Raw genomic sequence first — 15440 nt, 5'->3', positions numbered from 1 at the left:
ATTGTTCCCTCCGCGACACCCTGGTCCACTCCTCCATTACCCCCACCACCTCATCCCCTTCCCACAGCACCTTCCCCAGCAATCGCAGGAGGTGTAATACCTGCCCATTTACCTCCTCTCTATCCAAGGACCCAAACACTCCTTTCAGGTGAAGGAATGATTTACTTGTACTTCTTTCAATTTAGTATACTGTATTGGCTGCTCACAATGTGGTCTCCTCTACATTGAGGAGACCAAACACAGATTGGGTGACCGCTTTGCAGAACAGCTTCGCTCAGTCCGTAAGCATGACCCCGAGCTTCCGGTTGCTGGCTATTTCAACACCCCCTACAACTCCACCCCGCTCTCATGCTCACATCTCTGTCCTGGGATTGCTGCAGTGTTCCAGTGAACATCAACGCAAGCTCGAGGAACAGCATCTCACTTACCGATTAGGCACACTACAGCCTGCCGGACTGAACATTGAATTCAATAATTTCAGAACATGACGGGCCCCCACTTTTTATTTTTCCAGCATTTCTTGTTTTTATGTCAGATTTCCAGCATCTGCAGTATTTTGCTTTTAATTAAGAATAATCTAATATTTGATTCTAGAAGCTTAACACCAAATATCAACACCCAAGGCTTCTGGAAAACAGAAGAAAACAAAACCTGCATTATCTCAGTTAGATATAAATATACTTTACACTCTGTCTAGCATAATCTAGACCTGTAGAGCTAGAGATACTAACTCCAGTTTGGCAACAGGTCAGGGGTGAGCCTAGAACTTCAGCTGCAGAAAAATGAACTTAGCCAATATTGTAATTTTTGTATGATGCAAGATCATGTGTGGGCATTGTTTTATGTGCAATGAGGTGACATGATATTTTCTTCTTGGTAGCCAGCACATGGCTCCTCAGAACATTTACTCCTATGGGAAGTGGAAATGTGAATGAGGCTACACTTCTATAGTGTTATCAAAGTTGTGAATGATGCTTTTTTATTTGATTTTTGATTTTTTTTTTAAAAAGTCAGCATATCCAGTTCTAGTAGCATTTTCATCTCCAAAAAGTTAATGGAAAAAAATACTTACCAACATCTCTCAATTGAAGTCCACCTGGCCACTGATCAAACATGCCTATTCTAGAAGGTTGGTAGCTAACAGATTGTGTTTTAAAATTGGAAACCAAAGGTACGTTGTGCGCACTGTACAGCTGAGCTGGTTCTAGCATTCTTGTCCCTAATTTAGGATCAAGATGTGTCCCAAATGCTTGAATATTCCCCATGAGCATATTAGCACCAGGCAAGCCAGCTGCAAAACTATGCATATTAGACGACAAAGTGTTACCCAAGTAATATGAAGTCAAAGGAACATTTAGGCAATTAGCAGTGGAGGTCAGAGTTCCCAGATACTGCTGGGCCAGTGGAGTTGTTAACAATGAATGTCCAGTAAGTAATGTTGGACCTGCTGCAGGCACATCTGAAGAAGCTCCATGAGGTTTAAAACTTGAAATAGGTATATATATGCCGTCAGTATTTAATGATGGGCAGACACCTAATCCATTATTAGTTGTAGAGGCAACATTCAAAGATTCGACACAATGCATTTTGTTCAGCTTGTCCTGCCAAGATGCATGAACATGATCAGCTTTTTGCAGTGCACATGATTCTTGGTACACCACTGGCTTGCCCGATGATGCAGCAGGAAAAGCATTGAACTGCTCCATACTGGATTGTAGTGCCTTTGTTTTCTCAGATTGTGGAGAAGATAGCTTGTCAGCTATTTGTGAACCACATCCATCTTCATGTTTACCCAGAGGACTTCTGCATTTATGGCTTTGCTGTTTATCACAAACCAATTTTCCTGGTTGTGAGCTAGGATTGAAAGCATCTGTACGTTCTTCCAGTGAGCTTGGAAATATCAAATCACTTGGATTAACTATAGTTTGATCTGGCGTTGAAGTGGGACTTGATCGAATAATTGTAGTGCTTAGCTCAATGGTTTTGTCATTCTGTGGAAGAAAATTACACTTTTAGGAACAGTATAGGGAGGTTGAACTGTGACAGGAATTAGCAGAAAATTGTTCACAAATTTTAAAAATCAACAATGAAGGACTGTAGCAATATGCAAATACAATGTAACATGGAAGATAAAGATTGCTGGATCCTAAACACTACATACAATCTCCTATCTTATGGGTTCCACGCTCACCAGGGTTTTACAAAGCTTCTCCTGATTTGGGAATGCAAATATATTTACCTTGTCTTAAAACTTTTATCGAACTCTGGCCAAATTGTACAACAACTTGCTGTGTGGTCAGCTGTGGTAAGTCAGTCAATTATTGCCAAAATAAAGATCTCCAACTGCGAAACAGCCCTGACAACCAATTTTATCTGCAGCACCTGTGGAAGAGTCCATCACTCTAGTATTGGCCTTCATAGCCACTCCAGGTGCTGCTCCATAAACCACTGACCACCTCCAGGCGCTTACCCATTGTCTCCAGAGACAAGGAGGCCATAGAAGAAGAAAAGATCTTCGAGTTTAGAATACATGCATATGCTAGTTTATTTTTAAAAAGAAAATATGTCCAACGATATATTTGGGGGGTGGGGGGAGAAGAGAGGAAAGAGGAGAACAGGAAGACAGCAAGGCCATCACCTGATGTTTCCAGTGTAGGATTGTGACCACTTAGTTGTCATATCCTTAAATATAACGGCTAAAATTGTATTCTGTATGTAACATAACCACAAAACATGATGTTAGCTAAAGTCTTGGAAAAGTCATGACATGTCAAGACCCTTTACTTACAAGTCATTAGACTGTGGATTACCCCAAGGAGACTGTTCGCTTTTTAACGAGTAAAAAACTGTAAACGACCAGACAGCGATTATGAAGCTGTGAATCAATTCAAGCATATATCAATCTCATTAAGTGGTCACTGTGGATGAATAGCCACAGCAGGGTGGCATCGGATCAAGATATGACCTTTCGTGAAGGAATGCATTGAGTCAAGGAAGCTCAAATCTGGAGGCCACCCTCACCCCCGAAAGACAATGATTTAAATCAGGTTCAAAGTACCATCATGGAAGGGCAGTTAGGAACAGAAATGGGGTTTCATCTAATATGGCACAGAACCAAGCTAGGAAAGGTATATAAATAAGAACTTGCAACACCCCAAAAGCACACATCACGAAGACGACGGAGGATAGACTTCAATCAAGAGGCAAGAAAATTTTCTTGGACACACTTAAGGAACCCTTGCCCCTCACACCACTACTATCCCAGTCTATATTGGATAATTAAAGTCCCCCATTATAACTAACCTATAATCTTTGCAACGCTAATTTCCTTGCAAATTTGTTCCTCCAGGTCCTTCCCACTATTTGGTGACCTATAGACAACACAGAGTAATGTAACTGCTTCTTTTTTGGTCCTTAGCTCTAGCCAAATTAATTCCGTCCTCGACCCCTCTGGGACATTCTTTTTCTCCAGCACCACAATGCTCTTCCAATCAATACTGCCACCGCTCCCCCTTTATTTTACCTTTCCTGAACACCTTGTATCCAGGAATATTTAACACCCAGTCCTGCCCTTCTTGAAGCCAGGTCTCTGTTATAACCACATGGCAATCTGTGCCTGTACTTCTCCAGTCTTATTAACCACACTCTGTGCATTTACATACATGCACATTAAACTTGATTTAGACTAAATTATTTACTCCCTTACTCTGACCCCACCTAGACAGAAACACAGTTTCTCTATCTGCCCTATTAATTCCTTTAATCATCTTAAAGACCAATTTGATACCAATTAATCTTCGACACCCAAGGCAGTACACAAGCTTATTCTATGCAACTAGTCCCACCGGCAGGACAGACCCACCAGAGGTGGCAGCACAGTGGTATACAGTAGGGACAGTGTTGCCCTGGGAGTCCTCAACATCGACTCTGGACCCCATGAAGTCTCATGGAGTCAGGTCAAACATGGACAAGGAAACCTCCTGCTGATTACCACTTACCGCCCTCCCTCAGCTGATGAGTTAGTACTCCTCCATGTTGAACACCGCTTGGAGGAAGCACTGAGGGTGGCGAAGGCACAGAATGTACATCTTGGGTCCTAAGCTCTGGAATTCCCTCCCTAAACCCCTCTGGTTTTGGCCACTGTTTTAATAACTCCTTATGTGGCTGAAAGTCAAATATTGTTTGATAACACTCCAGTGAAGTGCCTTGGGACATTTCACTAAGTTAACATTGCTTATATAAATTTAAGTTGCTGTTTCAGTTAAGACTTCAGTTTGTTAAGTAAAGATTTCCACAGCTTTCTCCTACCTTAGCTTTCACTGGACTGCCAATGGCTGTGCTGTTTTGTAGTGTTGCATCAATACCAGAGATATAGCTCAGTCTGCTAAGGTTTGGGCTGGAGTATGTCACTGAAGATGAACTGCTGGAAAAGGGAAGATGTATGTTAAGGTATAGAAAATCAACTCTGCAATTAACACACTTATTAAAATAACAATCAGTGCAGGAATTATGATAGTTTTGTTCCCCTTGGCTTCCAATTTTTTTTTTTTTTAATTCTCCTTTCCTGAAAGGCCCAAGCTCTGTGGTTCCTTGGACACTGGTAGATCTCCAATAGTCACCTAAGTGGATGTTCGTCATGGGAGCCTTGGCAGAAAATGTCAGTAGGCTATACACCATTGAAGATCATTGTAACTGGCCCCCTTTCTGATCCTCATCCTTGGACAAAGTGCACACTCTTCAGGCGGCCAACTGCAGCTACTGCTCCAGCTGAGATCAGTTAACTCAAAGACCAAAAATGAACCAGTTCTGTAGGCTTAATCCTGTACCAGACAATGCCTTAATCAGCAAACTATTAGGTGAATGGACATTCAGTATCTTGCACAAAATTTACTATTAAACTGGATTCATCCAAGGACATTAACTGGTCAATGATTTTGCTCAAGACTGAGACCATTCACAGGGCTTAGCCTAATTAGTTACAGAATATGTTTATAGGGATTCAGTGATGAACATAGTCTTTCACGTAGTACAAACCTAGAGTTAAAAATACCTTTTTTTTCCCTAAGATTATGGCACACCTTTCTACTCAGTCTGGACGGGCTTTGAAAATGGGCAAAAACTATGCCCATGATAGTCATCACAATCCAAGAACCAGGTAGGACATTAAAAATAAGCTATTTTTCCGTTACTTTTGCCAATTTCTCCCCTCCTTTCCTGTACGTTGTTTCCTGTACACAGCAGCTGGCCAATTTTCAGTACCCTGCCAGATAGCTATTCATCATGTTTGGTGCAACATGGTACATAGGCAAGCTGAACTGCTGGGGAAGAAAAAGGAAAGAATCATAGCTGAGTTATATTCCACCCTCATCCTATGACCACAGTCCTAAACTTCCCAGCATAGGCCCCTGGATGGCAAATAAGCAGAAGCTCTGGCTGATTTTCTCCTCTCCCAAATCCACAGATACCAGATCCCTACTGGCACACCAGCGTAGATCACCCAACCAGCAAGAGAAGATGGGATTTTCCTATTATGTATGGCTCAGGTTGATGCAGAATGTTGAATTTATTAATTAAACCAGAGACAAGATCTTATTTTGAAGTGGTTCTTTGCAAATCAGAGATGATCTACTGGAGGAAACAAAAGGCAGGGCAGGCACAGTGTACTTCTTAACCAAGAAGTCACCCATTTCTCATTAAAACAGATTAAATAGCGATAAATATTTTCAAGAATACATCAAACATTTATCTCCATATAAAGTAATTACCGACAAAATGGTCAGTCCAGTATCTCTCCCCCATTCTAGGCCATTCATGACATCACTGACAGGGACTATAAGCATCCCAGAGTAGTTCCATAGATAAGGAGAGCTACAGCTTCAGAATAGTTGGCTGCCAATTCACAGCTAGCTGTCCCAGAATTCTCAATAATGACTGAGTACAGCAGAAAACTCAGTATAGCAGAATTAAATTGTGTTCGAACTAGAGACTGGAGTAAAGTATATTTTATTTCTTTGCAAATGAATGCTAATATTCTACTGAATATGGCAACTAATTGATCAGAAGTGTTGCAAGCATCTGGTCTTATTTACCTACAACATGCAGTGAACTCACCCAAATATTATTCGCAAAAAATTGAGCAGGGACATGCAACAGAAAATATCTTTACCTTGTGGTAGTTTGTAGATCTGTTACTTGGCTTGGTGAAGAATGAGTTAATGGACTCAAATTTGGGTGATCTGCTGCGGACCCAAGATCTATAATGAAAGACGACTATATATTTCAGCAGTTAAAAACTATGCATATATTTACTGAATTAGAATAACTATTTCTCAACTTCAGTATTAAACAGTGCTGTGGTAGAACTATAGAGCATCAATGCACAACACCAGAGCAGCAAGAAATTAGCGTATGCCGATCGTCATTGAGTTTATAATTTACCCTTCACTTTATCCAATGAAGTTAGAAGCAATTAATTTATCAGCAACAAATATGATGCTTTTTCTATTTTACTATTGAGGCTGGTCAATGGGACTTCTTCTCATAATTCCCAAAGAAGCTATTTTCTGTTCCCTATGTATTTCAAGTCTGGTCAGCAATGTGTTGTAAGTATGGGTAAAATAAGTTACTTTAAAAGCCAGTTTTTATTTTCGGCATAAATATACATGCATTGTATGAAAATTAGTCAGCTATAAAAAATTATCTACATCTTTTGTGCATCACCAGGCACAACACTTGATCTGCTGAAAATTATTATATTCCTTAAGTGATTCCATTAAGTTGGATATTTCTAAAAAGGTAGCCCTAGAAAAATGGAGATTCAATTTTTTAATTACAGTCGCCAGTATCATTTTAAAGCAATGGGTTTTTTATTATTTAGTGACTGCTTACCAGCTTTAGTGTTTTTTGGTGCAGCTGGTGTACGATTAGATTGTTCAAAGCTGACTCCCTGCTCCTGATTACAGAGATCTGAGTCTTCTTGCTCATCTCTTCCCAATTGTGGTTCTGAAGTTACATGTATTTCTCTGTCATCCTCACACATTGTCTCACTTGCTGATTCCCTAAATCTTTGCTCCACAGGTCCCAAGATATGTATTTCTGGACAATGCAAACTGGAATTATTTATTGCCATACCTTGAACAGCAGAAGGCTGTGAAGAAACAGTGGCCTTAAACAACTTCTGTTCTACCCCAAACATTCTATCGTGAGATGTTTCTGAAGATCGTCCCTCAATGTCTTTTTGTTTCATTTTTTCTTCGCTTTCAGTTTTTGTTTTACATTGAATTTTATCCAAGCTTGAGTCATACTCCATCAGACAAACATGCTGTGAAGACCCAGTTAAAAAAGATTTATCTTGTTTCTCCACTTCTGTAGAAGTACCATTTATATTTGGCACTTCAGTAACTGTACCTCCACTTGAAATAACTCTGTTATCAAAAGATCTGCCTTTTGCCATTAACTTCGCATTGGTAAACTGACTGCCACCATGCTTGGGACCAGGAAATGTGTGTGTCTCAAATACACAACTTTCGCTTGTGTGACCATTCTGACTATGTGTTCTAATCTTACCCTCAATTAATTTGACTGACCGACAAGTTTCATCTGACTGAGTTATATTTCCTGTTTCAACAGCATTAAATTGCCCCAACTCTTTTTTTGAAGTTGTTTTCTTGTTTTCCTGCTTGCTGGCTCTACTGGAGGTAGATTTGTCTGAAAATGAATGTGATGTACTGAGAGGATTCCTGGAACTTTCAGATGCAACAATGGAGTCTAAACAGTAAGCAGAAACAGATTCTGACAATGGCTTAAATTCAGATTTCAGAACTTCACTTCCACTGGTCTCAGATTTTTCACAATTCTTCTCCACAGAAACACTGAATTCGCCGTTCACATTGCCTTTCTGGTTCTGCAGTTGCACAGTTGGTTTTCTGCTGATTGTTACAGGCTCATTTTTCTTCCTGTTTTTATTAGAAAGCTCCAAAATCATTGCAGCTAGCTGAGCAGGATCGGCACTCACAGAAGCGTCAGCTATAGCAGAAGCAATTGTACTTATACTCAAGATGGGATCTGTGCCATTGAATAATCTAGCTTCTTCAGCTTTCAGATGTGAACTCAAAAGTTTCGTAGTCTGAGAAAAAGAAAACAGCTTTTAGCAACATACATATTATCTGAAGTACAATTCAAGTGTAATATCCAAATGATGTTCTCTGAATGCAAGACTTTATTCAGCAAGATATGCGTTGAATAAAACTTTTCAGAATTAAAATAATGAATTTAATGTTTAAGTATACACGATTTAACAAAATGTCACTGACCCCGCTTTCATGCATGTGAATATTTGAACTTGGCTCCTTGCTGGTTTGAAATTTGTCATTTTCAGTCTGCTTATCAATGAGAAATGAAGTAGAAAATTCTGGAGGAGTTTCTTGATCCGTGTGTTTCAGATTTTCTGTATCAAAACAAAATCCTTGACGTTTAATACTGAAACAGTATGAAAAATGAGCGCGAGAGCGAGAGACACAAGAGAGCGAGAGCGAAATGAACAGGAACATGTTCCGTGAACAAAACTGTGTTTATATTCTAAACCAAGAATACCGAGCAATAAAAGAATCCACCATAACAATATGGAGTTACCTAATCTAATTAGCCAAATGAACGGTGAATTATCTAACAAGTTTTAAACAGAATTTAAGATGACACTAAGTGACAACTTGAAGTGGCTATGAATTAAGTTTACACAAAACAAGAAATATAATTTTGCAAGCTCCTTCTTACAATACTTTAGAAAAGCATGACTTGGAGGTGACTTAATTGAAGCCTCTAAAACAAAAGGATTAGACTCAGACCAACAGAACAGGCCACTCAAACTGGATAGGTTAAAGGAGAACCAGGGACATAAAGTACAAGGTACAAGAACAAAGTTAAATGCTAGGAGGCTTTCCCCCCACCCCCCAGAGAGTCATTGATCTCTGGAATAAGTTGCTAGCATTTGAGTGTGGATTCACTGCAAGCATGCAGAAGGTAGCTGGTTAAGTTCTTTAGTGTCCAAATTCGCCATACTGAAGGTAGGTGGGACATCAGATCTCCTGGAGCTTGTTTGAGGTTGGAGAGAAATTCTTAACAGATTCTATGCGAATCAGTTCTTCCAGCAGGTGATGAGTTATGAAGTCATTGAAATTTACAGTCTATAAGGAGGTTAATCTACCCACCACCCCTGCAGTGGTACACTCAAGAGTTATCCATAGTTATTGATTCCCATGCTCTCAGGGCAACTAGGTATTGACCAAAAAAAAAAATTGCTTTGTTAGTGTCGCCCATTTCAAAAGAGCAAATTAAAAATGGTTAAACTTATTTCCTGTCTCCTTTCTTGCAGAGTCTGTTCAGCGATTCTATTAATCATGGCTCATCTGCCTTGACTGCATCACACCCAACGTAGCTCCATAACCCTTACTACCTTTGCCTTACAAAAAAGTCAATCACAGTTTTGAAATTTTCAACTGACCTAGCCTCAACAGCCTTGAGACGACTTCCAGATTCTCACTACTCTTGTATGAAGTGCTTCCTGCCGCTAAACAGCCTAGCTTTAATTTTAAGGTTCTATCCCCTTGCTCTCAACTACCCCAACCCTTCCCAGAGGAAATAGTTTCTCTGCCCCAGCAAAACTTTTAATCTTAAACACCTCAATTAGATCACCCCTTAATTATGTATATTCAAGGGAATACAAGTCTAGCCCGTGCAAACTGTCCTCACAATTTAAGTCCTTTAGGCCCAATATCATTCTGGTGAATCTGCATTTCACCCCTCCAAAGCCAATATATCCTTCCTGAGGCGCATGCAGTGATGGTGTCTAACCAGAACCCTGTACAGCTGTAACATAAAACTTCCACCCCATGGCAGTTCAGCACTCTTGTGATAAAGGCCAACATTACATTAGTCATTTGAAAAAAAAACTGCCTAACTTAGTGATCTTTGTGCAAATCAGTCTTAATAACCTGATGCCACTATATTCTGAAGAGTATCTAAAATTTCAAGGAGGGAGGAAGGGGGATATGGGATGGAAAAGTTTTTTTTTAAAAAATTTGTTCATGGTATATATGCTGCCCATTCCTGACCGCCCTAGAGAAGGGGCCCGGTGACCGCCTTCTTGAACTGCTGCAGCCTTATGATGTAGGTACACCCTAGTGCTATTAGGGAGAGTGCTTCAAGGAGTTTTGACCCAGAAAATAAGGCTTTATATACTTATGTTAAATTAGTGTATAACAAACAAATCTACTGATCACCTCTTATTCTATGAATTGTGCATGGATAATAGAATCTTACAGTATAGGGAGGTGGCAATTTAGTCCATTGTATCCATGACAACTCTATGAAAGAGCTATCCTAATAATCTCGCTCCCCAGCTCTTTTCCCCTAGCCCTGCAATTTTTTCCTTTCGAAAGAACTTTCAGAAAGAAATCGGAAATATATTATTCAACAATCTTCCAACTTTCAGGCAATGCATTGCAGTTTATAAAATTAAAAAAAAAATTCTCATCTCCCCTCTGGCTTTTTTCTAATTACCTTAGTGTCCTTTTGTTAGCAACCCACCTGCCAGTGGGAACTCATTTATTCTACCAAAAACCTCAATTTTGGTCACACGCACATTTATTAAAGAATATTCAACTTGTGAAAACAAAAGTTTAGGTTTTTTTACCTGAATAAAGCATGTCATTGTTGCAAAGCTCTCTGGTTTCACTGGGGACTTGCGACAAATCAGTAGGTTCAAATAAAGCAATGGGTACTCTTGGTTCTGGTGATGTTATGGAATATCCAAATGAAGGCTGACAGATTTAGAATTAGTTATGAAATACCACCAATATAATTTTAAGAAAAATAGACAACAGAATTTAATTGTACTTTTCTAGTTTTAAACAATTTCTTTGCAGGGTCTCAAATACCCAAACAGCCTTAGTTACCCGAATAGTTTGAGAACGGATTAAGATTTTACTTAATACAGAAATGTGAAACTACAATTCAGTTGGAGGCTGATGCAGTTGTATTTTTTAAAGCAATTACATGCATTTATTCCAACCTTGAACTAACCCGTTTTATGCCACTGTATTGTTCCCCAAGACATCCAAGAGCCTCTGATCTTTCGCCAAAGAATTCTCCCAGAGTGAGACGGAGATAACTCTGATTGCCTTGCATAAAGTCAGATCCTGCCTGTGACGCTCTCAATATCAAGTAGTTATTAGATGACAGCTGCCACGAATTATTTCCAAGCGATCCCTCTGGACATGTCACATCCATTTTTTCCTCCTGTACAGAAGGTGAGCACACACTTCAAATGACAAGCTTTGAGTGATAATGAATAAAATATCTCCATATGTTAGCTGTAGATTAACTGTAGATACAGTCTCAATTATTTTCATGGATGCCAGGCAGTAGAAATGATTCCTAGTTTCACCAGTTAATTTAACTGAACGTTCTCTGCTCTTATGGTCATAGCTTTGCTGGTGGGCTAGTCAATACATCTGAAGTTACAATGCTCAGAAATTGTAGAGGAGATGTAAATTGTAGGGGAGATCAGCTGTAAAATTAAGATACCCATATTCATGTCCACATTTAATGTAGTTGGCAAGAATACTGTAATCTTCAGTTGTGTAATTTTCACCTGCCCTTTATGAGCTAATTTGTTTCAATAGGAAACAATGTACCTAACGTTTTATTTTTAAATTGCAATCTTCAATAAGATCTGGTTTAATTCATTTCTATGTCAAAAATATTTGGAAGCAGAAACTGCTTTAGTCACAAGGCCAAATTCAGAAGAAAAAAAATGAAAGTGTAACTGATTTATGTCCAGAATCACCATCTCAAACAAACTGGTGATGGATTATAGATCCGTTACCACAAATCTAAGCATTTTATATTTTGTAACCTCCTTTTATTGGAGTTCATGTCTGGCCTGTATGTCAATCATTTAAAGGTGCTATTGCTTGGTTGTTACTAACCAGTCCATTACCTTGTCTAGCACTGCTAACTTCTCTGGCTCAAAGCTTTTGAGAAAACCATGAAAGGTTGAAGGTGAGAGGCAGACATTTCCGAATATCATTGTTCACAAGTTGCTGCTACAGAGGGATGGCTGTAAAATTTTCTTATTCAGCAATTAATTAGGAGCAATTAATTAATTAGGAGCTAGAAGGTATTTGTGATGACAATAAAACATTTATCTCCAAGTTTCAGCTTGTTGTTGGCTTCTTCAATTCTATTATGGTACATAAGGGGTTTAAAAAGCAGCCTTACTTACAGAAACTATGTTCCAGTTCAACTCAATACGTTATTACAATTATTCATTGGTTACTGGCCAATTACTTTTGGGGGGGTGGGGGGGGGGTGCATTAAACAAACCCTTCATTCAAATGTAAAATTGTTCAGATATGTATCGGATTGGAAGTTTTATAAATTTAACAGCCAGTTATTAAAATACTGTTTGGCTGCTTATTGTTTCAGGGAGTTAATTAGTCTCCTTTTTTCAAATCACTGTTTATCTGACATGTTTATTTGTTGTTTGCAATAAGGCTTTTGCAAAGTGTTGTTAGCCAGATACCTCCATAGCAAGTGAATTTCCATGTTCTAATGATCAACCTACTCCACCTCTTGACTACCTTTACCCATTAATTTTGTACGTGCAAGCATCGTTTCTCCTCCCACTACCAATACCTGGGAAGACCTGGAGTGATGTCAAGGTAACCTGGAAACTTAGCATTCCCCACATGCACTACAGAAGAAAAAAAAAGAGGACTCTCAGTTTGCTTTAATAGGACACAAGATTACAGCATCACCTATTCAGGTATTCTTTGAATTTTAAGAGCGGAAAGTAGCATTAAATGCAAGCAAGATTAGTAGTGTTATAGCATGCTACATGATTTCAATTAACTGGAGACCACTGCAGCATCAACTCGTTTTACATTACATAGTTATATAAATGTAACCAGCACTGTAGATAGATCATGTATATGGCTATTATTCACTTGTTCCTTTACAATTTAATAAATTTGTTCGGCAACTTAAGTGGAGTGCAGCGCTTTTTGGCCTGAAGAATAAAGGAGAATCCCATAAATATATATATAAAATAGAAACATTAGCAAAAGGAGTGTTTAAAGAAAACATTGTTATGCTGGGCACACTAATTTTGTGCTCTGGCCTATGAGCATTGAACTATCAGATGAATGCTGGGACCTCGTGAATCCTCTAATTGCTGCACAGGTGTAAATTTCCCTCGTGTTTTATAAAAGATGCAAGTTATTTAAAGCACGGTAGAAAATTGAAGTTGAGCAAAACATGAATTTATCTGCTTTTCTTTTCACCTTTGTTTCATTTTTAAGTTTTACTTCAGGAATTGGAAACCTTATTAATCTGGCTCAGTGTTTCTAGCCAGAAATAAATACTCTATTTTCTCTCAGCCTTTTCTACCCTTCTTGGTCTAGAAATTCCAGCCTCCGTATTTCAGTTTGTTCTCGAAGGTAAGGCCCAATCCCCCTAGGCTTTCAAAGGCATCGAAAATTAGTCTTGTTATCTGGATAAGTTTTCAATAAAGGGCATTAGGAAAGAGGGACAGAATAATTCTCTCAAGTCTCTCAAACCTGAATAAACCTGTGTTCTTCCTCAAACTCCTCTTGATCTTCTTCAATCAATGCAGCAGCTTTGTCTGTGCAAAGCATTAAAAAGCAGTCAGTAAAATATTTAAGAAAAAAAGGCATTCCTCAAACCTATTTCTTTAAAAATGATTTAGAACAGCAAAAGTCTTACTGCCAGTTATGAACTCTTCCTCTTGAATACTGCTGGCTAAATCAGTTGGCAGATTGAACTGATCCCGTTCTTTATCCAGTGAATAATAATAAGCCAGATCGGTCACCCAATTTCCTTCTTCGTTTTGGTAAACTACGCTTGGTCTCTCCCCTGCCAAGGGAGAAAACATTGGGTACACAGTTAACGGGAACCCTGCATGTCCAGTTTCCTCCTTCCTTTCTTGAAGATTGCAACTTTTGTATGATACAGTTCTATAGTGGCAGCAATCCTCTGTTACTGTACCCATTCTACATATGCAATCTCATATCAAAGCTGAGTCAGATACTGCCCTCACCTGACATCCACACATGCAATTATAGCTTCAGTGGCTGGATTCTGATCAGAAGCAGAAACCTTGACTGACTTTCCCTCTTTAAACTTAAGCGCACTGAAGCCAGCTGTAGCACACCTGTCACCATTGCTGAGATCCGTCACCTTGTCACAAACCAGAGATCAAAACTAATACTCTGCAGATCTACATAGGTCAGCTACTCAATGGAAAAATTTGTTCAGATACACTTATGATAAAACACGGTCATTCACAGAAAACAAGTTGAGTAAAGTTTCAAAATCCACAAAAAAAATTCCTTGGCGATTATATTGTGATAACTGCTGTCTTAACAGAAATCAGTTAATCGTACAGAGACCGATAACGATGGGCCAAGTGGCCTCTTTCTGTGCCACAAATTTTCTATGATTCTAACTGCATCTGGGATCTTGCGGACCAAATCGTTTACTGCAGCAAGGACGATCTCCAACGAGAATCTAACCATCTCCCCTTGAAACCATCCAGGACAAAGCAGCCCACTTGATTGGCACACAATCCACAAACATTCACTTCCTCTGCCACCGACGCACAGTGGCAGCAGTGTGTACCATCTACAAGATGCACGGCAGCAACGCACCAAGGCTCCTGAGACAGCACCTTCCAAACTTGTGACCTCCACCAACTAGAAGGACAAGGACAGCAGATGCATGGAAACACCACCACCTGCAAGTTCCCCTCCAAGCCACACACCATCCTGACTTGGAATTATATCGCTGTTCCTTCACGGTCACTGGGTCAAAAAACTCCCTTCCTAACAGCACTGTGGGTGTACCTACCTCACATGGACTGCAGTGGTTCAAGAAGGCAGCTCACCATCACCTTCTCAAGGGCAATTAGGGATGGGAAATAAATGCTAGCCTAGCCAGCGACACCCACATCCCAGGAATGAATAAAAAAAATTGCTTGCTGTACCTGCATGCTAAATTTCTGCATTCAGTGTACGAGCACAGGGTCAGTCCCTCTGAAGGTCAACATTTAAAAGTTCCCACCTTGCAAAAAAAAAAATCTGCTTTTCTATTCTTGTTACTAAAGTGAGTAACTTCATACTTTCCCACATAATACTTCATGTGCCATCTTGTTGCCCACTCACTTAACCTGTCTATATCTCTGTACAGCCTCTGGATCCTCCCCATAGCATACTTTTCCTCAAAAAAGTCAAACGTTTGTCAAACACTATTTTCCTTTCATAAAACCATGTTGACTTGTTCTAATCATACTGTGCTTGAAGTGCATTAAGACTTCCTTAATAGTAGATTTAAGTATTTTCCCCAACGACTGATGTTAGGCG

At 39.4% G+C, this 15440-nt stretch overlaps 1 protein-coding gene across 3 annotated transcripts in view; it reads right to left on the bottom strand.

Annotated features, from left to right (window-relative positions):
• The window catches only part of cep192 (centrosomal protein 192), a 239969-nt gene that overhangs the window by 155365 nt on the left and 69164 nt on the right, over positions 1-15440 (bottom strand). For 2 of the 3 annotated variants that reach the window (XM_068031195.1, XM_068031193.1), the window contains exons 12-20: positions 13786-13935; positions 13620-13684; positions 11080-11295; positions 10691-10817; positions 8313-8446; positions 6889-8125; positions 6167-6254; positions 4309-4423; positions 1073-1991 (exon numbers count right to left, since the gene is read on the bottom strand). In XM_068031195.1, the coding sequence (XP_067887296.1) occupies positions 1073-1991; positions 4309-4423; positions 6167-6254; positions 6889-8125; positions 8313-8446; positions 10691-10817; positions 11080-11295; positions 13620-13684; positions 13786-13935 (3051 nt within the window). The remainder of the gene's footprint in view (positions 1-1072; positions 1992-4308; positions 4424-6166; positions 6255-6888; positions 8126-8312; positions 8447-10690; positions 10818-11079; positions 11296-13619; positions 13685-13785; positions 13936-15440) is intronic. The other variant, XM_068031194.1, reaches the window with a different exon arrangement.

This window comes from Heterodontus francisci, chromosome 5, assembly GCF_036365525.1.
Source record: "Heterodontus francisci isolate sHetFra1 chromosome 5, sHetFra1.hap1, whole genome shotgun sequence".
Lineage (NCBI taxonomy): Eukaryota > Metazoa > Chordata > Chondrichthyes > Heterodontiformes > Heterodontidae > Heterodontus > Heterodontus francisci.
The sequence above is the reverse complement of the archived record's forward strand: the minus strand, read 5'-3'. Positions and strand labels throughout refer to the sequence as shown.